This window comes from Neohortaea acidophila (assembly GCF_010093505.1).
Source record: "Neohortaea acidophila strain CBS 113389 unplaced genomic scaffold BDY17scaffold_8, whole genome shotgun sequence".
In the NCBI taxonomy this organism is placed as follows: Eukaryota; Fungi; Ascomycota; class Dothideomycetes; order Mycosphaerellales; family Teratosphaeriaceae; genus Neohortaea; species Neohortaea acidophila.
This window is the reverse complement of record NW_022985517.1, coordinates 641287-666099: the sequence shown is the minus strand read 5'-3', so window position 1 is coordinate 666099 and position 24813 is coordinate 641287. Positions and strand designations below refer to the sequence as shown.

The following is a 24813-nucleotide window of genomic DNA, read 5'->3' as shown; positions in this document are numbered from 1 at the left end:
GACCTCGCTCTTGCAACCTTCATCTTTTACTCTTGCACGTTTCCCGACTTCAATGCCTGGTCCAGAATGAGGTGTTGATGTCGTCTTCACTTCCCTTCCAAGATCAAACCCAACCAGAGCAACTGCTCAGGGTCGGGGGAGAAAGTCGGTCAAAGGCGGGAGAAAAAGTGAGTGACAAAGCACGCCGCGCCACAGGGCCCTGCAGGCGTTGTTCGGATGCGCACAATGGCCGGCCAGATTGTTGCCTGCACACGCCACCAACCAATTTCTTGCGTTATGAATTGCTCCTCAACACTTGCGGTGTTTCATTAGCAGGGTGGGACCTCGGCGGTGAGGGAGGAAAAATGGCGTTGCGGCGAGGTACTGCCGGTACCTGCTTCATCCAGCAAGCAAGAGAGGGAAGCTAGTTCGCTTTCGGCAGGAGCGACGGACGGCGATTGGTTGCTGCACGCACCCCACGACACGGCCAAATTGAAAGGTCCACTTCACGAATTAAGTCGCAATCTTCGCTCGTCTCTCATCAAAGCAGGGCGGGTTGCGGGAGGGTATGAGCAGAGGTTGTTGTAGAAAGTCATCTGCGCATGCAAAATCTACATTTATCGTCTACGTACTGGCGGGATCTCGAAGTGCCGTGACCTTCCTACACTGCCGCGTCCTGCACCAATTTCGGCCTCGTACGATGTTGCCCCTTCGAGCTGTCGTCACCTCTGCGGCGCACAAGTACCTGACACAATTTTATGTAAGACCATGTGCGGGATGGTCACACGAGCTTTTGCGAGCAACGCTGTTATGACGGCTCACCCCCCAGTGCCTTCTTCTGAATTTCCGCGTCTTCGCTGGCGGAGACATCACCTCCCGTGACTCGGTCTACGAAATCGTCGCTCGGATTGAAGAGCATCACGTGGAAGTGCTCGACGGAATGGATGCTCTTCAGCGCCTTCCAGTTCTTGAACCAGATGACATTTTCCGCGCCGCAAACGTTGATAAACACCTCGTCGACGTAGGCTTGAATCTGCGCGCGCGTCTCGGGACTGAGATCTTCATCCGGGTCGGCATCGGAGCTGGGAGCTGCGGGCAGTTCGAACTTGGTCCAGACCACGAGATGAACGATGCGTGGGTCGATACCGTAAGGCCAGTCGTTACGCAAGATCTTCATATCGCCTACAATTGCTATCAGCTCGTGGGTGCGACGATATCGGGGTTGGAAACACATACTGTCCACGGCGAAAGGTTTGTCGACGGGCTCGAGATTCTGCCACTTCAGTCTGTGCTTCACGACAAACTCCATCACACTCCCATACTTCCGCTCCAGATTGAAGCAATATTCGCGATACCTGCGCAGATCACTCGGCATGCGCTCGAAGAGGTCCAGTCGATTTTGCAGGGTGAGGCGCTGCGCTTCTTCCCATGACAGTCGGTGCCAGTCGGCATCGCGGGTTGCCAGGATGCTTCGATCTTTCTCGTTTTCCAAAGCATATGTCAAGAAATCCGGACACTCTTGTGTCTGCAGCTCCGCCGGGACGTTGACGTTCCAGAAGTCGACGGCATTGTTTGGTTTGTCTGCCATGTCGAGGCTATGAGCGTGGTCCGGAGCTGTTGTCCAGTAAATCAACAGCCAATTCCTACAATGTCTCGAGACTGGTCATGGCGTCTAATGCAATATCGAGCGAGAGTTCTGACTGCTGTCGAGCCCGCGTTACCAACATGCTCGCATTAATTAGACGCGCATGAATGGAGTGGAGTGCTCGGTTGCAAGAGTTCCATTCCTACAGATTCTGGGACAGGGTGGAGGCCTTCTGGAAGCGGACAAGCGTGGCGCTACGAAAGAGTAAGCTCAGGATTCGGAGGCTTTTCCTCCCCTGAAAGTTTCAGGCAGCGTCGGGCGCCAGTCAAATCCCCGTCGGTCGCGCTGGCTGGCTCAGGTAATCTCAGGGGCCGCCATGCCGCGCGCACACACACGCCGCCATCACGTTGCTCTTCTCCCGCCGTTACACCCGTCCATCATCATCGTTAATACCATCCCTCCACGCTCGTTTGCATTGCCCCCCCGGTGTGGAACACCACCGTCGCATCTACACTCCAACGGGAAAGAGGAGGAAAGGGCGAGACAGCTGGACTGACTAGTCAGGCGCTCTTGAAACATCGTGCATCAACCGAGTCGCCCAGCCCGACCCGCATTCCCCTTGCCTCGTCAAGCACTCGTTTGCCGCCGCCGCCACACTCGCTCGACCGCATCTTATATATACACTTCACCCGGCTGTCACCGCCGCGCCCCGCCCGCATCCTTCCCCTCCGCAAGCCTGGCGATCCGTTGAGTAGACGCGACACTCCGGTGATGAGCAGAGTTGGCGGCTCTTCAGCCACTTCGCCCTTGTCGGCCGTCAGTAATGACTCGTCCTATCCCGCCCGTTTCCCAGCATCCAGCGCCGGCTCCATGGGTGGCATGATAGTCCCCGAGGCACTTCCTTACAGCGGAGGCCCCTACGGCGCCGCCGCGCGACCATTACGAACTTCACCCCCTTCCTCCCAACACCCCAGCAGCTCCACCGACATGTCGCGACCTTCGCATCACGGCAGCAGCATCGGCGGCGGTCGCCCGCCCTCGAGCGCCAGCTCCGTCGCGAGCGGCAGCCGTATGGGCTTTCCCAATCAGCGAGACAGCGCGAGGAGCGCCGTCAACCCGCACAACGAAGATGCGCTGCACAAGCACTACATGGCGCTGAAGCACTATCTCGCGCCGAGCCTACAGGACGATCACGGGAAGATGCGCCCGAATAGAGCGCGGGACAAGCTTCTCCGCCTCTCCGTCACTCAGTTCATGGAGCTTAGCACGGACGTGTACGATGAGTTAATACGGAGGGAAGACGAGCGTTTGCAGCGCGTAAGGGATGTCCCACACTCGCTCCCGCCCAAGCAAAATTTCCATCCCAAGCGCAATCAGGCGCGTCAGAAGCTATCCACACTGCCAATCGAGCGCTTCCGTCAACTGGCGACTGACGTCTTCTTCGAGCTCGAGCGGCGCATACCGCGCTTCGCAGTGGGCGATATGGATCGGCCGATGAGCAGCGCCAGCGGACGAGCGCCCAGCCGTGGAGGCATACATCCACCTTACGGCATGCGCGGTCCTCCCTCTGGCATGGGTGGTCCCCCGCGCCCGCTTCCGAGAACATTCCAAAGCAACACCATGGTCCCGAACAAAGGGACGATGATTGAAGATGATGAAGACGAGGACGAGTTTGCACTTGATAATGTGGTGACTGGTTTGGCGCGGCGCGACACCAATCTTAGCAATGAGCAGGCGCTGCAAGATGAGATTGACGCGCTGAAACGACAGCTTTCGGAGAAGGACGAGGAGATTGAAAAGGCCCGGACTTCGGGGCAAGGATTTGACACTCTGCGCGAAGAATTGGAGCAAAAGAATATGAATGCGCAAAAATTGAATGACGAGCTGCGGCGGGAGTTGGATCAGCTCCACAAGGACAAGACCCAGGACGAGCGCGACATTCGGGCGCAGCACGACAGGAACCTGGATGATCTGCACACGCAGATGGACGACCTTCACGCACAGCTAGAAACTCACCAGTCGGAGAGTCGCGAGTTGCGGATGCAATTGCAACAAGGCCAGCATCAACCCAGCGACTCGGAACTGCAGCGCCGCGTCGACCTCTTACAACAAGAGCTCGCCAACCAGGAGAAGCTGACGAAAGAGGTGCGGGATGAAGCAACGATGCTCCTGCAGGAAATGCGCGATTTGAGCCAACAAAACGACCAAGCCATCGAGCAGGAGGAACGGCTTGCAGCGCAGGTGGCCAAGCTCGAGAAGGATGTCGACCACTGGCGACAACGCTACGCCCGCATCAAGGCGCAGAACAAGAGCCTTCGCGCCTCGCACGTCGATCTTGGTCTACACAATTCCTTCGACGCCGGCAGCCTGCTCCGTCAACAATCCCTGGTGTCGACGGGAGGCCTAGTGAAAGACGTCGATGTGACGAGGTTCCAACTCGCCATTGAAGAACTGCTTCGCGTCGCGCGGCAGTCTGGCACCGAGTCCATGATCGACAGCATGAAGAACGTGGCCGTCAGCGTGCAGTCCATCACCTCCGTCGTCGGCACCGACGGCTACCCGACCCCTTCCTCCCCCAATTCTCCAGCAGAAAACACCAACCCCCAACCCGCCAGCGTCGCCAAACTCAAGGCCCGCGTCACCGGCACAGCCAACAGCCTCATCACGCAAACGAAACTGCATGCCTCGGCGCACGGCCTCTCGCCAGTCGCCCTCCTCGACGCCGCAGCCTCCAACCTGTCCGCGGCAGTAGTCGAGCTAATCAAAGCAGTCGGCATCCGCGCCTCGCCGCGCTCCGAACTCGACGACGCCCCTCCCGCCACCACCCTCTCCGCAGTCGACCCGCTGCAATTCCCGCGCGTAGTCGACCCCCACGAGTCCATGGGCTCCTACTACGAAGACCGCATGTCGCGCTCCGACCACGAGCCGCCGTTCCAATACGACGACCAAATGTCCGCCGCGGGCGACGAGCACCACGACCACGACGAGGAAGACGACGACGACTACTACGACGAAAGCGACTCCTTCCCCGGGCCCGCGACGCCTACCGTGCGCGTGCAGCACGACATGGCCGGCGCCGCCGGGATGCACCACGATGCGAATGTGTCGATGATGGCGCCTGCGGTGCAGATTTCTTCTGCGCCTGCGCCTGCTCCGGCGCCCGCGTCGCCGCCCGGCTCGATTGGGCGGAATAACACTTTTAAGAAGATGAATGGGTGGTTTGGATGGGGGAGTAAGGGGTCGAATGGCGAGTCGCCGATTTCGCCGACTATGGGGACGGAGTATGATCCTTATCGGTGATTGGGCTTGCCCAGGTTGTCTCGGTTTACTCGCTTTGCTGTTTGGAGATGAAGGGGGCATTTCGCTTTCACTGCTCGGCTTTACTGCTTGTTTTACTAGACCGGAATATACGGATGGATGGGGACAGGGGATATGAAGATCCCTCATCTTGCATATGGGGAATTGGATCGACGGCTTGGATGAGAGCAAATATAGACGGGGTTTTGGGTTTGGATAGATGGGTGGGGTTCTGGTTTCCTCTGGGTAAGCGGGCTGGCGTACGAGCAGAGCAGGGCCACAAGTGCCGACGCTCGCCTGTAGTATATTAGGTAACCTTCCTGCGAGTATGGTCTTCCATGGCAACTTTGACGCGCTGCATCCCGTGACGGACGCCTCCGACCTTCACTCCACCATACCCCGCTCTACTGTCGGATGAAAGCTGGAGACGAGGACGAAGGGAACGCGTTGATTCTGGGGAAGACGACATAGACACGCATGGGAAGGTTGACGCACATCGGCGTCCTCCGATATCTGGGGGATGCAGGTACCTTTGTAGGCGTAGGTGGAATAGAGGGGTCAGGTGAGGTACCTGCCCTATCGTGTACTGCTTTACGCGAGCTGCTGGATCAGCAATGAGGGGATGGCGCGTCAATCGATGATCTGGACCACGCCCATCTTCGCACTGCAACAAACGAAAGGAAGGCGAATGTGGTCGCAAAACGTCGCAATGAATCGCATTCGAGTCGAGACATACACTCGCTGATGTGCCCGGCACTTGCCTAAACCAGCCAGCGCATCCTCGTCCTCGCCCGCGTGGTGGCACGCGACACCTCGACCAATCAAGCGTTGGCCTCGCCTTATCTCCGCCACGCCGCTCAACTTCCCCACCGCCAGAGAATCTAACTAGTTCCGCCGCTTTTTCCGTGCAGGGAAGAGTAAAAGGAATGACAGCACGGCACGCGGCCTCGGTAGAGGTGGCCTAGACTGCGATTTGAGCGCGTTGAGTTGCAGGGTGCCTTTCCTTCTTATCAAGGGCCAAGACTCGGTTGCTTTTCCTATTCTTTCGAATGTGTATCGCGTCGCCGTCCGTGTGTGCGAGGGGTCTTGCTTGATATAAGGAACCGCATCTTGGCCTATCTTTTTTCTGGATTCATGACTGGCACCCGGATTTCTCAACCTTTTCACACCACATCTTAACCCACGCTCTCTCGACCCAGTGACCGGCGGGCTTCACCCGACTACCTCACAATGGGCAGCGACGAGTTCGACGTCGAGAAATCGTCGGCGGCGCATCAGTCGTCGGAGCCCGACAGCTCGAATGGCTACATTGAGCACAATGGCAAGCTGATGACCGAGGACGGCGCCGTGCCGGGCGAGACGTTCGTCATGGGCGACAGCTTTCGCGCCAAAGCCATGCGCTTCGCCGGCCGCTTCAAAATCGAGCAGCGCGGCATTGAGCGCGTGCCGGAGGATGAGCGGACGGATACTGGCTTCAAGGGGTTGCTGAACGCTGGGACGATGGTATGTTACGCCGAACAGCGCGTTGTATGCTCCTCTCCTAACGATGCGATCTCATAGTGGCTATCTGCCAACATGGTCGTCTCCTCCTTCGCCATCGGCCTCTTGGGTCGCGGCATTTGGTACATGGGCGCCTACGACGCCATGCTTACCGTGATCTTCTTCAATCTCATCGGCATCACGCCCGTCTGCTACTTCGCCACCTTCGGCCCTCGCTTCGGCCTGCGCCAGATGGTCTTGTCGCGCTTCTGGTTTGGGTGGTACGGAGTGAAGATCATCGCCGTCTTCAACTGCCTCGCCTGCATAGGCTGGTCGGCCGTCAACAGCATCGTCGGCGCCGAGCTCATCCACGCCGTCAATAGCGACGTCCCTGGCTACGCGGGCATTCTCATCATCGCCTTCTGCACCCTGCTCGTCACGCTCTTCGGATACAAAGTGGTGCACATTTACGAATTCTACTCGTGGATCCCCGCCACCATCATCTTCCTCATCGTCCTCGGCGTCTTCGCCCACACCGGCGACTTCATCAACATCCCCGCGCCCACGGGCAAAGCAGAGCTAGGCAACGTGCTTTCCTTCGGCGCGACAGTCTTCGGCTTCGCCACCGGCTGGACCTCCTACGCCGCAGACTACACCGTCTACCAGCCGCGCACGCAGTCCAAGCGCAAAGTCTTCCTCGCCACCTGGCTCGGCCTCATCATCCCCCTCCTCTTCACCGAACTGCTCGGCGTGGCCGTCATGACCGCCACAGCCGGCCACAACGGCGACAACCGCTACATGAAAGCCTACACAGAGACCCACGCGGGCGGCATCCTCGGCGAGGTCCTAATCTACAACCTCGGCACCTTCGGCAAGTTCTGCATGATCGTGCTCGCCCTCACCATCATCGCCAACAACTGCCCCAACATCTACTCCATCAGCCTGACCATCCAAGTGCTTGCGCGCTGGACCGCGCGCGTCCCGCGCTTCATCTGGACCTTCATTGCAACTGGCATCTACATCGCCATCGCCATCCCCGGCTACTCGCACTTCGAAGTCGTGCTGGAGAACTTCATGGACTTGATTGGGTACTGGCTCGCCATCTACGAGGGCATTGCGCTGAGCGAGCACTTTCTCTTCAAACGCGGGTTCGCCGGCTACCGTCCCGAGGACTACGACTCGCCGTCGAAACTCCCGCCTGGCTATGCTGCCGTGTTCGCTTTCTGCTGTGGGATTGTGGGCATGGTGACGGGCATGAGCCAGGTGTGGTGGGTGGGACCGATCGGATTGACTGCCGGGGTGAAACCGTATGGAGGCGATGTGGGCTTTGAGCTGAGCTTTGCCTTTGCGGCGGCGGCGTATTGCATTACGCGGCCGTTGGAGATTAAGTATATCCGGAGGTAAGGGAGGGTGCTTTGGCATTGATGATCCTGTGTTTGGCTGGGACGCGGCGCTTGGTAGTTTGTTGCACACACTTTACGAATGACATGAAAGTCTGAAAGTCTCACTTCGTTCCTCTGGGTATGGAAACAATCTCGTTCCTGTGGTAGAAAAAAGGCGCTCATGCAACGATAACTAAAAGTCCACGATGGCATGCAAATAAATCCTATCGTAGTTCCGCAGCGTCGGCGGTAAGACCGGCAGCATGCACCTCCTCGACCCTTCCATCCGCCGGCAGTAACCGCTCATTACCATGCAACTCCTCCAACGCATCCATGGGATGCACGCCCTCGTCCTCCTCCTCAAACTCCTCCAAATCCACAAACTCCCCCTTCTCGGGATCGTAATTGGGCATATCGGCAATAAGCCGGACATACGCCTCGGGCACCAAGCCCTGCTCACCCGTCGCGGGGTCCGAGGCGACCAGCCAGCCCTGCCCGTGCCGGTACGAGACCATGATTTCCTGGCCCTCGTCGAGGCGCAGCTCGTTGGGGTTCTCGGGTTCGAAGGCGTAGAGGGCGAGCGAGGGGCCGGCGAAGAGCTCGTCGTCTTCTTCTGATGTCGCGGTTGTGGGGGTTGGGTGGTAGTAGGGTTCTGTGTCTAGGGGGAGAGGGTCGTCGGAGTCGGCGGAGGGGAAGGGTGGCCCGATGGAGGTTCGTTGGTGGGCGAGGGTGGTTGTGGTTGTGTTTTGGTTGGTGGAGGTTGAGAAGGGGGAGTCTTTTCTTCCGTTGGTGTCGTGGGCGCGACTTCGTCGGTGGTCTGCGTGGTGATGATGGTGGTGATGCTGTCCTTCGTACCAGTGAAGTCCGCCGCCTCCATCATCTCCTCGACTTCTCCGCCGCCCGCTTTCTCTCCTTCGTCCACGTTCAAAGTCTGCCATGTTGGTGTATGATTTGCTCTTCTTGTGCTTCGCATTGTAGTAACTCAGCTCCTCGTTCAACCCAGGCTCACTCCCAAAACTCGTGCTGGGTAATGCGGCCAGTTCATCCTCGTTGGCGCTAAACATGGCCCCGCCATTGTCGCTGTACCACGACCCGGTTGACCAGCCGTCTCCGTACGATGCAGATGTCCATGAGTCGGAGGGTGCAGAGCCTCGACGCGCCGGGTGGTAGGCAGATTCGGGGGAGGGGGAGCGTGAGGGCTCGAGGACGGCGCCGTAGTGGAGGGGGTCTGAGACGGGGTATGCGAAGTCGCGTACGAGCGCGTAAGGGAGGGTAGAGGGGAAGACGGGGTATTGGAGGGAGGGCGAGAGGGCGCGCGTGGATTTCGGGGAGGAGAGGGAGTGGTGTGATGTGCGGCGATGCGCCGGGGGCGAGGGCGTGCGGGCGCGCGGGGGTGGTTGTGATTGGGATTGCGGGGTGGAAGTAGAGGGCGACTGGGAGGGCGGAGGCGGCGTGGTTGGTCTGATGCTCGTCGTTGTCGTCGGGGTGGACGGGGGAAGCATGACTTCCGCCATGGTTGAGAGGGGCGTGAGACGATGCGCCGTCGGCGGGTAAGCTGGGTGACCGCGCTGCTTTGCCTCCTCCTCCTTCCCACTCGACGACGGCTTACGACCACCACGAGTCTCCCGGCAATAGCGTCATTCGGGCGAGCGAGCAGAGCAGCTGGCGTGGAGAGGGCGCGGAGATTGGATGGAGGCGGAGAAGACGAGCACTCGCACGCGGGCAGGTGGTGCTCGGTGGGCGGCAGGGTGGAGGGTGGTGCGTGGGAAAAGCGGGCGCTAAAAATAGCGCGTAGGTCAAAGGCGCGGGGTGGGGCGGAGATTTCCAGCTGGTCCAATCCCTCTATTCTTCTACCTTAATCCTCTCTCCTATCCCTACGCTAATCGTCGCCTAGCTGTATAGGCGAGTGAGCAGTGTCAGATGGTCGACTGAGAACGGCGTCAACGAGCGCTAGTCGGCTCCATCTCTTGCATCAACCGCTGCGAGAGGTGAATGCGAGACGACGGTATACTGTCGAAGCTTCTTTCTCGTCGCCGATCCCCACGGCTAGAAGCGCACCAACGTTTCAGCCTAGCGCTAGGCCACTTGCGGAGCTGAATGAAGTAGATGAAACCTATTTCCATCAACCTAAACGTGCACCGTCTTGCAGTCGCACAACATCCACCAACCACCCACTCCGCTGCGGCCATGCTCTGCTTCTGGTCTTGCACGCAGTAGTTCGCGTTCCACAGATGGCGTTGGCACGACATCTCGCCGATTTCTTGCACAAGCGACAGCCGCCCAAGACCTTTTGTCCGTCTGAGGTGGCGCGTGCACTGACTCGTGAGGAGTTGAGCGAACTGGGCTATCAAGAGTGGCGAGATGCCATGTCCGATATTCGCCAGTTGGCCGCGGAGATGAGGGAGGATGGAGCGTGCGAGATTTTGCAAAGGGGCGAGGTTGTTGGGAGGGATGTTGCCGTGGATGAGATCAAGGGACCTATTCGCATTCGACGGAAAGAGGATTGATCGGATTGCTCCTCGTCCTGTTGCGCTACCGCGAAGACACCCACTTCTATCCCTCGGCCAATCGCTCATAATACTGCCAGTGGACTCCTCCGACGGGGATCCCCTTGGGACGAATGAGGGCTTCTACGCCAAAGAATGCATTGACATCGACACCGAAGAGCATCACCGATGCAGCTCAAGCATGAGGCTCTTCTCAAACCCCCTGGACTTCGAAACCATCAACCCATTTCACAGACATGTGACGAAGCCAGAAATAGAATCTTCGCGAGGAGATGATTCCATGGTGAGGCACACAGGTCACGTCGAATCGATTTCAGTCGGACAGTCACTAGCCTCGCAGATCAAGGTGCGATTGAATAATTTCTAGAGATCCGACAACCCTGAGCATGACAGTCTACATCAAATGCCATCCTGCCGTACATCAAAAGTTTACGCCGTCGTAGTAAGCCCGTGTCGCCTCTCGGGCCGGACCTCGGCTGGCTGCTGATCCGACCTCGGCCAGTCAGAGGCGTCGAATGCAACACTTCCACTCCAGAAATCATCGACGCGGGCCGGATTAGTAGTGAAATGCCAGCATGAGATGTTGCCAGTCCCACGATTCGCGTCTCATCAACTAGCACGACCGTCTACGCGCTTGCTCCTGACCGCCAGCAACACACGCGCGCCTGGCCGTCTCCGCAAATCCCATCAGCCGCTGCGGCCATACAGCGACAACCCCTTCACCATGCCTCCCAAACCCAAGAAGGAAATCGGCGTGCCGCGCCCCAGCTCCAGCGTTCTGCTCATCTCCCCCAACAACCAGCTCCTCCTGCTCCAACGCGTCAAACAGTCCTCCTCTTTCCCCTCCGCTCACGTCTTCCCCGGAGGCAACGTCTCCGAACAACACGACGGCGCCGTCCCCGGCCCAGACTCGCCGCAACGCCACGTGGACAACGACGCCTACCGCATGGCCGCCATCCGCGAGTGCTTCGAGGAATCCGGCATCCTGCTCGCGCGCAACAACGGTTTCGGCCGCCTGATCGAGCTGCCCGAAGCGGAGCGCGAAGCCGGGCGGAAAGCAATCCACTCTAACACCGCTTCGTTCCCGCAGTGGCTGGCGCAGAAAGGCGGGCGCGCGGACGTCGACGGCCTCATCCCTTTCACGCGCTGGGTGACGCCGACGAATGTGCCGCGCCGCTTCACCACGCAGATGTACCTTTACTTCTTGCCTACGCTGTCCTCCACGCCGCTGTCCGATGGCAGCAGCGCGGCTGACGAGGAAGCCGAGGTCAAGATCCCTACGCCCACTACTGATGGTGGACTCGAGCATACTGCTGCTCGCTGGCTCCCGGCCTCCGTCTGGTGTCGCTTGGCGCAAGAAGGCCGCATTATCCTCTTCCCTCCGCAGTTCTTCCTGTTACATCAAGTCGCGCAGTTCTTGGACGACCTTTCAGCTCCGACTGCATACGGCTCCCTCTCGCGGAAACCGCTGCCGCGAGAGGAGCTAGAGGCCCGACGGAAGCGGTTGACAGAGTTCGTCAGGACTGGTGATCCGCCGTGGACAGATAAGTGCATTTCGCCGATCGCTTTGCCGGCCCGTGACGGAAAGAAACGCGAGGATGGACGGACTGTGTTGGGCTTGGACAAGCCTGGACCAGAGTTGGCGGGATCGGATCGGAGAGGCTTGCGCGAGCAGTGTGTGCTGGTGAGCTTTCGGAAGGATGGGCCGCGGCAGGTGGGCGTGATCTCGAGGGAGGAGGCATTGGAGACTGCCAAGTTATAATATATACTAGTAGACGGAAGGGGTTATATGTACATTGGGGTGTAGATGCTGGCGATTATTACGACTCACCACCAGTCCGTGTAGTGTCCGCCGTTGTTTTCTTCTTCGTGCTTCTTTTCCTGCTTTGCATCATGCCTCCTGTCCTCTTTTGCTTCCTGCTTCTTCTCCGGCTTCAACCCCTCTCCTCTTCCACGCTCTCCATTCACCTTCGCCTCGCTTTCCGGCTCATGAGACGACCTCCAAATCATCGCAGCAGCCGGATGCGAAGGCAGCGGTTCCTTTTGCCCCGGCAATTCGTAAAAGTTCTCCCGATACGATGCGCCAGGCACGCAATACCCGTCCCAGAAGATGCCTCTCCGCCGTAGCTCAGGGATCAAAAGCTCGATGACATCTTCGAATGTGCCGGGCATGATGGCGTAGGCCTGCGAGAGGCGCCAGTCAGTGCATAGCTCACGAGAATAAATCCCACAACAACTTACAATATTGAATCCATCAACGTCTCCATCTCGGACCCATCGCTCCATCTCATCCGCCACCGTCTCCGGAGTCCCTATGCACGTAGCCCCCAGCCCGCCAACCATGATATGCTCCGCCAGCGTGCGCTTCGTCCACTTGCCGCCATTGACTTCCGGCGCATGCTTGATTAAATTCTCAACATAACTCCTAATCGCGTTCGACTCCACATCCTTCAACTCCTCGTCCTCGCCATACGGCGCCATATCCACGCCCGTCCAGCCGCCGAACAACGCAAGCGCGCCATCGTAGTCCCCGTACTGCACGTAATCGCGATACTTGGCCTCCGCTTCCTCCTTTGTTCGCCCGAGGATGGGCGCAAACTTGGCGAGCACTTTGATGTCCGCGGGATCGCGTCCGGCTTCTCTGGCTAGCCGCCGAATCTCGGCTACGTTCTTCGCCACTGCTGCCGGGCTGTGCTGGGATGTGAAGACTGCTTCAGCGTGTCTCGCGGCGAACTCCCTCCCGGCTTTGCTAGTCCCGGCTTGGTAAATAAGGGGTGTCCGCTGTGGTGACGGCTGGCAGATGTGCGGCCCTGGTACAGTGAAGTACTTTCCCTTGTGGTTGATTTTCCGCACGAGGCGCGGGTCGGTGTAGACGCCTGTTTTGCGGTCGAGTTTGACGGCGTCGGAGCGCCAGGAGGAGTTCCACAGCTTGTACACGACTTGCATGTACTCTTCGCACATGGCGTATCGTTCGTCATGCTCGAGTTGGGGTCCGTCTGCGTTGAGCAGGTTGCGCGCTGCGCTGTCGAGATAGCTCGTCACCACGTTCCACCCACAGCTATACACAGTCTTAGCATCAGCAAGCCAGTGGCGACTCTATTGGAAACATTCACGCACCGACCCCCCGTCAAGTGATCCAGCGTGCTCATCCTCCTCGCGAGATGATACGGCTGCTCATACGTCGTCGAAACCGTCACCCCAAACCCAATACTCTCCGTCGCAGCCGCCATAGCCGGCACGACAGCCAAAGGCTCGTTGACAGGCCACTGCGCCCCCGATTTCACAGCGGGATCCAAGTTCTCCGGGCCGTCATACACATCATAACCACCTAGCACGTCGGCGATGAAGATGCCGTGGAAGGCGCCTGCTTCGAGCGTTTGCGCGAGTTTCGTCCAGTGCCGGACGGAGTTGAAGTCGGACGAGCGATCATCGGGATGGCGCCAGAGGCCGGGACTTTGGTGGCCGGAGCACATTTCGACGAAGGCGTTTAGGATGAGGCGCTTTTTGGGCGGGCTTGAGCCATTGGGCGCCGCATGGTTGGCGCCGCTTTGTCCGTTTGTCGAGTTGGTCTGTTTGTGCCGCGGCACGTAGGAGCCTACGAAGTCGTTGTCGAGGTATACATCGGCCATAGTGTCTTGCTCGAACGTCACTCGTTTGCCGGGAGCTGTAGGCATCGATGGGGTTGAGGACGAGTTCGGGCCTGTGCTGGTAGGTTCGCTGCCGGCCGGCTTCTGGAACACTCATGCAGTGCAGTCCGACGATCTCTCGGGCGTGGCGTTGGACCGTGCGCCCCGGAATTCGTCCTCTTGGACCGTCAATTGCAGGAGACGCCACGAGACGCTCCAACATGATCGCAAGCAGTTGGGATGAAATGGAGGCGGTGCTGTATACATTTGTTCTTGTGTATAACCAGGTCTACAAACTGCTGTACAATGTTCACCCAGTCAAGCCCATCCCCTACTCTGCCCGTGCTATCGATCCAGCCTCGCCATTCCACATCTCGAAAGAGCCTCGATATCAGGTATCAAACAAAAAGACAAGCAGAAGCATACACTAATAACCGGCCCCTACTTCTTGCTCCATCCGTGCTTGGAGTACACAGCGGCCTGGTTGGAGTCCTCGGGCTTCGACTCGGCGTACACGTGTCCCGTCTGCTCAATCTCATACTCCACGTCCTTGCCGCGGCCCTTCTTTTCAAGGTCACGCACGAGCGGGATGACCTCGCGCCCGAACTGCTCGATTTCCTCTTCGTAGTGCAGGAAGGCAGTGAGGAGGATGGAGGCGCCAAGAGCCTTGAGGAGCACGATGCGCTCCGCGATTTGCTCTTTGGTGCCGATGAGGCGCGTCTTGAAGCCTGTGTGCGATCGAGGTTAGTGTTCAGACCCACGAAAGCAAGGGGTAGTGTTGCAAGCTTACCGTCGTTGTACTGGATCAGATCCTTGAAGCTGGAGTTGGCCCACATGCCAGAGTTGTTCTTCGTGGAAGCACCAGCATTCTGCACCTGCTGACGGAAGCCCTCCACAGCCTCCGGGTCAGCCTTGCCCTGAATCTCAGCCAGCACATTATACGCTTCCTCCTCAGTCTCGCGACAGATGACGAAAGCATTGATGGCGAACTTGACGGGGTGGTTGTTCTTGGCCGCGCGCTCCTTGACATCGCCAATCTGCGCCTGGAAGCCTTCGAGCGTGTTGCCGTTCATGAAGTAGTAGTCGCTGACCGTCGCCGCGTTCTCTTTGGCGTCGTCGCTGTTGCCACCCTGGAAGATCTCGGGGTGCGGTCGTCCGGGCCAGCTCAATGGCTTCGGCTTGAGAGGGTAGTCCTTGAACTGGTAGAAATCGCCACGGTAGGTGAAGGAATCCTGAGTCCAGATGCCCTTGAGACACTCGATGAACTCCCTGCTACGGCGGTACCGCTCGGCGTGGTCGAGCCACCACTGTCCGATGCTGGTGAACTACGCAAAAACGATTAGCAGCTGCTTCCCACATTTCTGATTTATGCACAACTCACTTCAGCCTTGAACCATCCAGAGACAATGTTCACGCAGGTCCTCCCCTCGGTGAAGCAATCAATGGATGCAACCATCTTCGCAGCCACAGCCGGGTTCCACGGGCCAGGAAGCAGCGCAACAATCAGCTTCAGCTTCTCCGTGGCCGCAAGAAGGGCGTGGGAGATGGAGACGGGCTCGTGCTGGCTGTCCGCGCCGTAACCCGCCATGAAACGAATCTGCGACAGCGCATATTCGAAGCCCCATCTCTCCGCCGTTTGCGCGTAGCGCTGGTTCGACTTCAAATCCCAGTGCGTCTTCTGCGGGATCTTGCTGATGACCAGTCCGCCGGACACGTTGGGCACCCAGTACGCGAATTTGATGCGGTCTGGGTCTGAGTTGAGCGCTTCGTGGTAGCTGAGGTCCGCTGCGCCGCCCGTGCCGTAGAGACCGGCAGTGCCGGCGGGTCCTTGCAGGTTCTCGTCGTCTTTCTTTCCGTTACCATCACCGCCGCCGACGGGGACGACGATGCGACGTCCGGACACTTGACCCGAGCGAAGCGAGTCGAGAGCTTCGTTGACGCCATTGAGGCCGCCAGACGCGACGCTCACCTCGGGCAACTTCAAGCTCTTGGCAATCAGCAGATCCTCGAGCCAACGGGAGATCGTCTCGCCAACGGTTGGGGCTTCATGGAAGACCTTGATGGGCACCTGGTGATGGACCACGCCCAGCGCCTTGTTCTTGGGCATGCCGCTCAAGCCCAACAAATGGGACTTGGGGCCCGACTCCTCTTGCTGCAAAGCCTTCTGGAGGCTGTCGGCAGTTTCCTTACCAACCACATCAATACCGAAGCGGAGCTTGCCGCCCGTGACGGCGCGGAGGATCTCGATGGCGCGACCCGAGTCATACCTGTCCACCATAAAGTCCGCACCAATGTTGTTGAGGATCGCTCCTCCCTTGGCGAGGTCTGCAACGCAGGCAACCTTCAGACCGGCCAGCTTAGCGAGCTGAACAACGAGTTGTCCAGTGACGCCATTGGCACCCCAGACTGCAATCCAGTCTCCGGCTTGCGGGCGCTCGCTGGACGCGATGCCGCCGAAGATCTCGTCGCGGATGTCCTCGGGCAACTCCCGCGGATCAAAGCTGCGCACCTGGCTGAGAAGATCGGGGCCGCGCGGACCAGTGCGGATCTTGGAAAAGTCGAGTCCGAAACTGACACCGAGGGCAATAATGGCGGCGGTGAAGGCGACGCCCAACGCAGCGCCTTCTTTCACACTCACGCCATTGGGAATGCGTGAGACGTTGTAGTCGGTGGTCACAACATACTCCTGATAGGCGGCTTTCCTGATGTCTCGGTAGTCGGTGCTGGGTCCGAAAACGACGTCACCCTGCTGCACTCTACTGGGTCGCCTCGGGGCTCTGATGACAATGCCGGCAAAGTCCCTGCCATTCACCCACGGGTAGCTGGGCTGGCCAAAATCGTAGTCTGCACCCTTCCAATCGACAGGGTTGAGGCCGATGGCGAGAACCTGCACGAGAATCTCATCGGGGTGCTTCAGCTCGGGCAGCTCCATGGAGCGCTCCAACTGGTACTTCTGACGAGGTCCATGCAGAAGGAGGATGTCTTGCTGCGGCTTGTCCAGGCGGAGGAACTCATCGTCGTTGTCGTAGTTGTCCTCGCGCGGGGTGGTGTAGCCGGTGGAGGGCTGGCCGTTGCCGACGCTGCTGCCGCCGCCAAAGTAATTACTCCCGCTCCGCTCGCTCAATGCTGGGCTCGCGACTGACCGGAAGCTCTTGCTGGGGGGCGAGGGCGGCCCGCTTGAACCCTTGTTCCGACCGCAGTCCTTGTCTGGACGCAGACTGAGGAAGGGAGAGCTCGACAGGACGGAAGGCATGGTCGTAGACAATAGCGGTCGTGTGTTGAAAAACACAAGAGAGTCGGGATGAGTCGAGAAGAAGAAGAACAAGGGTCAGAGCTAGTATACATGGCAACCAAAACCTACCATCTGCCGTTCTGGACCAAATCCAAATACACACCTCATACCAGCCGCGGGTGACGTATTTCGGCGAGGTGCAATAAAGAGCTCGCCGTGCTCCAGTGAAAGTCTCGGCTGTGCAGAGCCAGAGCAGATAACCGGCCAATAGACATGCTCGACGACGGGCAAACCGCCGTTGGCATCGCGAATGGTGTTGGAGCGTGTTTCGCTGAACCTGCAGTAAGGCGATGGCGTGCTTCTCCCCCACAATGACATATCAACCTTAATCCACCCCGCCGGGCGGAGACAGCCGCACAGCCAAACCCTCCCTCCATTTCCCCCGGACATGGGCAGACACTCGACGATCATAGGCTCTACATATCCCCGGCTATTAATCATCCCAGCAGCTTGGCGAAGCGGCATTAGAGATGCTGAGGAGAAAGTCTGGAATCCGGTGGGCGTTAGGACCAATACTTGCCACGGAATCGCACCTTGCCCTTGATGGTGAATTGCTCATCGTGCGCCGTGCTTTTCTGCTTGGTCTTGTCGTGACACCGGAGATTGCTGGTGATGGTTTGTTGAATATGCATTGATGTAGACAGCACTGGGAATTTCCATTGGATTGCACATCCGGTTGAGCATGAACAGCAACTCACAAATTGTCCATCGGCCAAAAGGATCGATGCCCGGATATATGTGTGCCCCCAAGATGTCCCGAACAAGGAGGAGGATCGAAGATCCAAAGTTCTGACCCGGCAAATGTTATCCGATCGCAACATTTGTCGGCGGCATGACGAGATGTACTGACATGTTGCGTACAAGCCGTCAGGCTCTCATCAGTGGTCCGTTGCCTGCGCGTATGACAGTCGACCACGTGCGAGAAATTGCGATTGTTTCGTGATACATGCCGTAAGTGCAGATGAAGTGCACAGGCATGTGAAACGTAGGGCACGTGATAGATATCCAGGATTTTTGACAGCAACGATGCCGACGCCGACATATGACCACTTCTTATCCGTCATTAAACGCGGTCGCGTCCAACCACATGCCTCGTGAAGGTCGTTTGCCCTCTATTGATCCCTGACATTATTCAACGTTGCATGTTTGCTCGCGCGCCAAGCTTGCATACTGATCGTTTTGGTCTACAGGAATGGCATCGTCTATCAAAACACGGTCTGCCCGACTCTTCCGGTCATCGGCAGGCATTCGCAAGCGCGCTCACGACGCAAAACCACGGCAGTCTACCCTCGAGCGGGCTCAACAACAGATGATCCGTTTCACCAGATCCAAGGCCAACCATTCGGACGCTATGGTCAAATCCAGTGATCCTGCAACAGAGCCCAACTCTTCTCTAGATGACGACAGCGAGTCCCATCCACCAGCCGGCTTGGGTTTGCTGGACCTGCCCCAGGAACTCCGCGAGATGGTCTACGCCCACTTCCCTGGTGTTGCGGTCATCCCCATCAATCAAGACCCTGCCACGTTCCTGCAACCCGCCATCAGCAAGACATCCCGTCTCATCCGCGAGGAAGCTCTCAACGTGTTCTACTCGCGGAAGCGCTTCTTCCTCGACCTCCGCGGCTGGAAATCCTCAGCATACCCGTCCACGTGGACACCTCGCAGAATATTCAACGAGTGGGTGAAAGCCATTGGAACTAGTAACGCCACCCGCATTAAACACCTGGGCTTTTTCTCCCACAACTTTACCGCAAACATCCAAATCTCCACCCAGAAACCGCCGACTTTGATCCTCAAATTCCGCACCCTCTCGCACAGCAAGGAGGTCGCAGAAGGCATAGGGGCTGCATACAACTTCGCCATTGCCGCTCGCCGAGCCGAACAGGGTTTGCGACTCCTCCTGGACAAGATTGAGCCCCAGCTTGACAAGAATGGTGGCATTAATGTGGCCGACATGAAGAAGATCTGCCGGGCGATCGAGCTGATCCAGCCGTTTCTATGCACACGGCCGAGTCTCGGCTGGGCTGGGACTACGATCCCGAGGGACGACATGCGCATGGAGGATTGGCCTTGCGCGAAACCCCACGTGCGCAACTGCGGCGAGTGTGGCTACCTTCACATGAAGTCACTTTGATTGGCAGGGCATCGTGCTACTCGACCAGGCCGAGAGCTATTGCGAAGATTGGGGAAGTCTTTCCTGGGGTGGATGTGTGGTTTTGGAAACATCGAAAGCTTAACTTGGCATACAGCAGCCTTCCAAACACTGCTCGTGGCTGCTTGCGTATTGCTGTCGGATTCAGACGGGCTGGACGTTCTGGATTACAATGCGGGGCCATAATGGATAGACCTCACAGCCGAACGAATCGAATGTCATCGAGACCATAAGCGCAGATTCATCTAATCATCGAGAAGCTGCTGACGTTGTTACGTGTGGTCCATCGAATAATTAATATTTCGTGTCGCTGCGATTTCCCTCGGTCCAATGACAGGCCTGTGCCTTGCACTGCGAAAGGGTCCGCGGGGGCCAGGCTGACTAGCCGCTTTCGATTCATCTCCACTCGACTCCGCCTACCTCATTTCTAAATTTGGGTCTTCCCTATACCAACCTCCATGAACCATTGCCAGCAGGCTGTTAACGCATCATTTGAAGCGACCTCCCTCTCCATCGCGAAGAATCAGCGCACGCGACGCTCATACACCACCCACCAATCGACGCGCCGAGTTGAAAGAGATGTCATCTTAGTGGGCGAATGCGGAGAAGGCAGTGATCTTCGGGCTGGTAGCAACCAGGGAATACATTGCGCTTTTTCTTGAGGACAAGGCAGCGATGAGGCTCGCAACCTTGGGGCGTCTAGAAGATTGGTAAGGACCGATTATGGACGAGCTCCATCACAGCGAGAATTGGCCTTTCGTCTCCGAGGGGGAACTGAATGCTGGGCAAGATGAGTCTGTATCTCCCGAAGAACAGCCCGACCGCGATATTGGCCATGCTGAGGGCAAGCGCGACTACGACGATGCGTACGACACCGATGATGCCGATTCCGAAGATCTGACCGCAATCTCGCCCATCCAGTCGCGAAGTTCCTTTGGCGAGGATACACTCCCCATGAATTGGGCCGAGGAGTCACAGCCCAGATCCACCGCCTTGCGACAGGCCTTCGATGAGCTGTATGATAATGACGACGAAGAGCGGGACATCATCACCCCCATACACACTCCCATACCATCTTCAGGCGTGGACGGTTTCGCCGAAACATCCGATCCTTTCGATGCAGTGCCTGCGAATCGCAATCTCCCACCGACGGCACGATCCACGGGCGCGAATGGCTCCTTTACCCAGCCGCTGCTTCGTCGAACGCCGTCAATCACCGCGCAAATACCGTTGAACAGACAAAGAGTGCGGTATAGCTGGCAATCGGTCCAGGACGAAGAACCCAACAGGCCGCGGATAAACGTGATAAAGCTGGTGTCCAATACGGCAACTGCGAGTGCTGGCTTCCCTCAGGGCGAAGCGTTTGGTTTCTCCATTTCTCCGTTTGGAAGACGCATTGCAGTCTTCAACAGTGCACGACTGTACATATTGCAGAGCGAAGCGTTGCCCGTTGGAATCAGTCAGGACTATGCGCTCAAGCGGCGGCCGGTGGCGGTCGAAGTGGTGGATGAGGGCAACACCATTGCAATTCTGGCGGACGAGCACACCGTCAACATCTACGATCTGGAGGAGCAAGAGCTGCGCAGGGTGAAGACGATCAAGCTGGATTATCCATGCAGTTGTATTGCTCTCTCTACGACCGGCGCGCTACTGGCGGCGGGATACGAAGGCGGCGTCGAGGTCTTCAGCCTGCATCCGACTGCTCTCCCTACAGATCGAAGGGCCGTTCGATCCCACCGAGTTGACAAATTGATGTTTTCGCGAGATGGTTCCACGCTCATCGGCACCACGACGCGCATCAATGCCTCGTCCACCGTAGTGATATCGGTGCCCGTGTTCCCGACTTCTTCGACAGGTATCCCATCACATGATGAGCTGAAGGAAGCCTGGTGCTCGGAGCTGCTGCAACCAGACAACATCCGCAATTCCAGCCACGCAACGTTTATGCGCGAAGACCGCCAGATATGTAACGACCGGCTCTTCGCCTGGAACGGCCTTCAAGACACTTTTGGGATCTTGAAGGTGCCGGACATGATGTATTCGAATGTGGATTTTCCCGTCGTCATCAGCCCGCCGCTTTCGACACTCGGCGGACTGGGCGCAGCAATTCACTGTTGTCCGGCTGTCGACGAGCATGGTGATGCTGTTGCAATGGTCGTCAACGATCGAACGGTCAGACTCTACCTCGTCCCGAGGAATACAGATGAGACGGAAATGATTGTTGAAGCGCACAGCATCGATCACGAGCTTGATGAAGGCTACGGCTGTCCCTTCACCGACATTCGATGGGTCCACAGTGGCGGTGCCCTGGCCCTACCAGACGATGTCGGTGCGATGCAGGTGCGGGGAAGGCTGCTTGTCGCTAGCCCAGGGGCTGTAATTGAGCATGAGGCGACCGAAGAAATGGCCGAGGTGGAGGACCTCGAGGGCGGGCGCATCATCATGTTCGACTTTGACCCCCAATATGCTGGTCAGCCGGGACAGACCTTTTCCTTGACGCTCGGGAGCACGCCGCCTCAGACGTTGGAGGAAGCCAATATCGACGTCGCCCATGAAATTGCAATCATGCGGCGCCGGACTGTGAATCAGAACAAAGTGACGACGCTCAATCAACGCCCCATTAACTTGGGACGATCGGCGATATCAGTCGGGAATAGAACCGAACGATCTCTACGCGCAGGGACGCCGACCATTACAGCGAACAATGGTCGGCGGATCGTGATGACCATGCGGCCCGAAGGAGTCACCCAGTCGGAAGAACCGTACGCCCAGAACGCGCCTAGATCGCAAGACTCGTTGCAGCGCGCTGCGAGCAATGTCCAACGACACCGCTTTCAGACTTTGGAAGAGCGAATCCATGAACACGCCAGCTTGGACTCGAATGACAATTTCTTGCCGCTGCCGGAATACACGGAGGAGCCGAATGCTCCGCTGCCCAGTCGATTTCGAGCCATGGCTGGACTGGATGGGCCGGCGCCGTTGCCTGCTACGAAGCCGTCTGAAAGTAACAATACTGCTGGTAGAAGGGAGGTCAGCTCGCCTACGCCACCGTCTTCGCAAACACCCACTCCCACCGTCGATACTTTTGCTAGGCAAAACACAGACGTGGCTGCGCGTGACACACAGCTTCAACGCCCACGTGGAGATTCGTTACGGGAGGAGACGTCGGTCAGGGATACTCCGCCCTTGGCCGCCAGACCGGATGTCCGAGCTCAGACGGCACAGTTGCCGCAGACTACAGTGCCCACACCCAGCTCGCCAGCCGCACCATCCCCGACTCCACGGTTCCTTCAGCGAGCATACGGCAATGCGGCTTTCAGCACGATGCGCGCGAGTCCATCGCCGCGCCTACTGGACGGCTGGGAAACCGCCATCCCACGTGCATCCGCGCAATTCGAGCGGCCTCGGCCCACGCCGTCACCACTAGACAGGCCGTCACCAATAGACAGATCACCCCACCGATCAAACGGCTTGTACGTACCAGGACAGTGGGACGTCTCCCCACTACCCTCTCCATCAACACCTGCAACGCCAAACGGTCTACAATACAGCCGCTCGACATCCCAGCTCGCCTCACCCGCCCGCACACCCCTCGGCTCCGCGTCTATCCCCTTCCACCGCGCCGCCTCGTCCGCAGGCTCCTCTTTCGCCCCGAGCATTGCGTCCTCGGGAGGCATCACGCCCTACTACGGCGACGTCAGACTGCCACCTCACATGCAAGCCTTCCGCACCGCCGCTCCGTCCACAAACTCAGCCACAGCCTCAATATTTCAAAGCACGCAGTCCGCAACCCACATCCCCGTGCGCGAGCCAGGACGCAACGCAAACGGCGCGACCGGCTACCCCATCACCGCCTGGCATCCTCCCGCGCCCTCGTCTCCGTCTGCCCTTCCTTCGAGCGAAGCTGGGAGGAGCAACTCGCTCCCCGACGAGCAGGGCAAGTCGGGCTTCTTCCGCCGCGGGACGAAGATGCGGAAGAAGGCTAGTCGCGATGTGCTTTTTGGGCCGGAGTTTGCGGGGCAGCAGCCTGGTGCTTCTGCGGCGAGGCCTGGGACGGCGGAGTCGGAGGGGGGATATGCTGGTGCGGGTGGGGCGAAGAGCGTGTTTGAGACGAAGAGTGTGTTTACTGTTAAGACTAAGCGGGGAGACACAAGATGTGTGGTCATGTAGTTGAGATTCGTTCTATTGGTTATTGTGGGAAGATTGCGTGCGTGGCGATTTGTATCCAGCGTTGTAGCGAGTCGTGCATGGTTGCGAGGACGCATGGGGAGATTTATTGAATGTCACATGACTTGCACACTAGGATGAGGACGCAAGAACGAGTTAGTAGGAGCAGAACGTGAATATCACTGTCGAAAACTACTCAATCAACATGTATCCAGGCGGAATCGAACGCAGGCACTGCTGATTACAGAGGCAATGGGATGGAAGAGTGGTCCCGCCCTCTGCGGTTCAGCCTTGCTCGGTGCTCGGATGTCGCCGGAAGTCAGGCCACCGCCACGCTGGTCGAGTCGACGCGCGCAGACAACGCGCAAAAAACGAAACCAAATGGGATGGAAAGAGGGTGCTGAGAATAGTCAATCAAACGAAGAGAGCAAAGCAACAAAAAAGAAGTCAAAGTTGCTCTCGGACGTAGAGTTGAACTACGATCTCCCGCTCACGCGTGTACGGTCAATGTGAAGTGAACAGATCAGATCCATCGACTTGAAGACGGGCGGGAATGCTACCATTGCACCATCCGAGACACTGCTGCTTTGTTTCGTCAAAACAATTGGTTATGTAGTCCATGGTTGCAATGACAAAGCTTCGGGATGAGTGTGTAAGCTTCAGGGAAGCAGGGATCGAGGAAAAGCAAGAACGAAGAAATAGAGCAGCGAGAACATGGCAAAAATAAAAGCAGGCCGACGAAATAAAAAGGATGAGATAAGAACACCAAAAATGCAAAAAGAATGTGCTCTCAGACGTAGACTTGAACTACGATCTCCCGCGGGCGTATTGAAAGACAACCAGCGAGGTTGAAATCGAAGACGGGCGGAAATGCTACCATTGCACCATCCAAGAAAACGATGGGAAGCGAAGCCGAGATAATGGCTTATATTGGTTTATAATCGGCGGCTTGGCGAGGCGTGATTGGTGGTGTTTCTCCGTCGGTCTCGGTGTCATCGGGACATCTGCCGTATAATAAGGATGGTTGGTATTTCTTCGTGGGCCGGGGAGGTATAGTGATTGTGTTCTCGATACTAACTAGAGTGGTGCGAGTTGATGACGGTTGATGAAATGTGTGATGACGGATAGATTCGCCCGCAGTCGAAGAAAAACAGTGCGAGTTGTCAGTCACAGATCACTGCAGAGATGACGTCTCCGTGCAATCAGCTGTCCTGAATGAAAGATAGGTGTATAGTGGACGATGGATTCGGCATCATTAACCATCAAAATAGCCATCTCAAATCATAGAGGGGGTGAAAATGGGAAGACGATGCGCAAATGGCGCTGGTTTGGAAACATGATGGCGCA

At 57.7% G+C, this 24813-nt stretch overlaps 9 protein-coding genes and 2 non-coding genes across 11 annotated transcripts; 4 read left to right on the top strand and 7 right to left on the bottom strand.

Annotated features, from left to right (window-relative positions):
* Positions 1-563: 563 nt before the first annotated feature.
* On the bottom strand, positions 564-1730 carry BDY17DRAFT_301027 (uncharacterized protein). The gene is made up of 2 exons (XM_033734165.1): positions 1216-1730; positions 564-1161 (listed from the first exon to the last, which is right to left on the bottom strand). Exons 1-2 carry the CDS (start codon positions 1565-1567, stop codon positions 788-790), a joined length of 726 nt encoding a protein of 241 aa, XP_033587854.1. The 5' UTR covers positions 1568-1730; the 3' UTR covers positions 564-787.
* A 4460-nt stretch (positions 1731-6190) lies between these two features.
* On the top strand, positions 6191-7744 carry BDY17DRAFT_317942 (purine-cytosine permease; the record flags this gene model as incomplete). The annotated part of the gene is made up of 2 exons (XM_033736149.1): positions 6191-6364; positions 6422-7744. 2 exons carry the CDS (start codon positions 6191-6193, stop codon positions 7742-7744), a joined length of 1497 nt encoding a protein of 498 aa, XP_033587853.1.
* A 400-nt stretch (positions 7745-8144) lies between these two features.
* On the bottom strand, positions 8145-8381 carry BDY17DRAFT_228741 (uncharacterized protein; the record flags this gene model as incomplete). The annotated part of the gene is made up of 1 exon (XM_033730178.1): positions 8145-8381. A coding segment is annotated over one exon (237 nt), but the record flags the coding sequence as incomplete, so codon positions are not given.
* Positions 8382-9607: 1226 nt separating this feature from the next.
* On the bottom strand, positions 9608-10554 carry BDY17DRAFT_185800 (uncharacterized protein). The gene has a single exon (XM_033729962.1). It carries the CDS (start codon positions 10296-10298, stop codon positions 9663-9665), a length of 636 nt encoding a protein of 211 aa, XP_033587851.1. The 5' UTR covers positions 10299-10554; the 3' UTR covers positions 9608-9662.
* A 210-nt stretch (positions 10555-10764) lies between these two features.
* BDY17DRAFT_301022 (uncharacterized protein) lies at positions 10765-12054 on the top strand. Its single transcript, XM_033734164.1, has one exon. The coding sequence runs from the start codon at positions 10810-10812 to the stop codon at positions 11989-11991; it is 1182 nt and encodes a 393-aa protein (XP_033587850.1). The 5' UTR covers positions 10765-10809; the 3' UTR covers positions 11992-12054.
* Positions 12055-12056: 2 nt separating this feature from the next.
* Positions 12057-13858, bottom strand: BDY17DRAFT_253659 (luciferase-like domain-containing protein; the record flags this gene model as incomplete). The annotated part of the gene is made up of 3 exons (XM_033731364.1): positions 12057-12413; positions 12471-13287; positions 13347-13858. 3 exons carry the CDS (start codon positions 13856-13858, stop codon positions 12057-12059), a joined length of 1686 nt encoding a protein of 561 aa, XP_033587849.1.
* Positions 13859-14089: 231 nt separating this feature from the next.
* BDY17DRAFT_301020 (luciferase-like domain-containing protein) lies at positions 14090-17428 on the bottom strand. The gene is made up of 3 exons (XM_033734163.1): positions 15237-17428; positions 14646-15180; positions 14090-14583 (listed from the first exon to the last, which is right to left on the bottom strand). The coding sequence occupies exons 1-3, from the start codon at positions 17106-17108 to the stop codon at positions 14297-14299; spliced, it is 2694 nt and encodes an 897-aa protein (XP_033587848.1). The 5' UTR covers positions 17109-17428; the 3' UTR covers positions 14090-14296.
* An 811-nt stretch (positions 17429-18239) lies between these two features.
* BDY17DRAFT_301016 (uncharacterized protein) lies at positions 18240-19567 on the top strand. Its single transcript, XM_033734162.1, has one exon. It carries the CDS (start codon positions 18340-18342, stop codon positions 19279-19281), a length of 942 nt encoding a protein of 313 aa, XP_033587847.1. The 5' UTR covers positions 18240-18339; the 3' UTR covers positions 19282-19567.
* Positions 19568-20022: 455 nt separating this feature from the next.
* Positions 20023-23469, top strand: BDY17DRAFT_312013 (uncharacterized protein; the record flags this gene model as incomplete). The annotated part of the gene is made up of 1 exon (XM_033735593.1): positions 20023-23469. One exon carries the CDS (start codon positions 20023-20025, stop codon positions 23467-23469), a length of 3447 nt encoding a protein of 1148 aa, XP_033587846.1.
* A 453-nt stretch (positions 23470-23922) lies between these two features.
* On the bottom strand, positions 23923-24043 carry BDY17DRAFT_t29. Its single transcript has one exon. It is a non-coding gene; the product is annotated as a tRNA-Asp (tRNA).
* A 210-nt stretch (positions 24044-24253) lies between these two features.
* On the bottom strand, positions 24254-24360 carry BDY17DRAFT_t28. The gene has a single exon. It is a non-coding gene; the product is annotated as a tRNA-Asp (tRNA).
* Between the last annotated feature and the right edge of the window lie 453 nt (positions 24361-24813).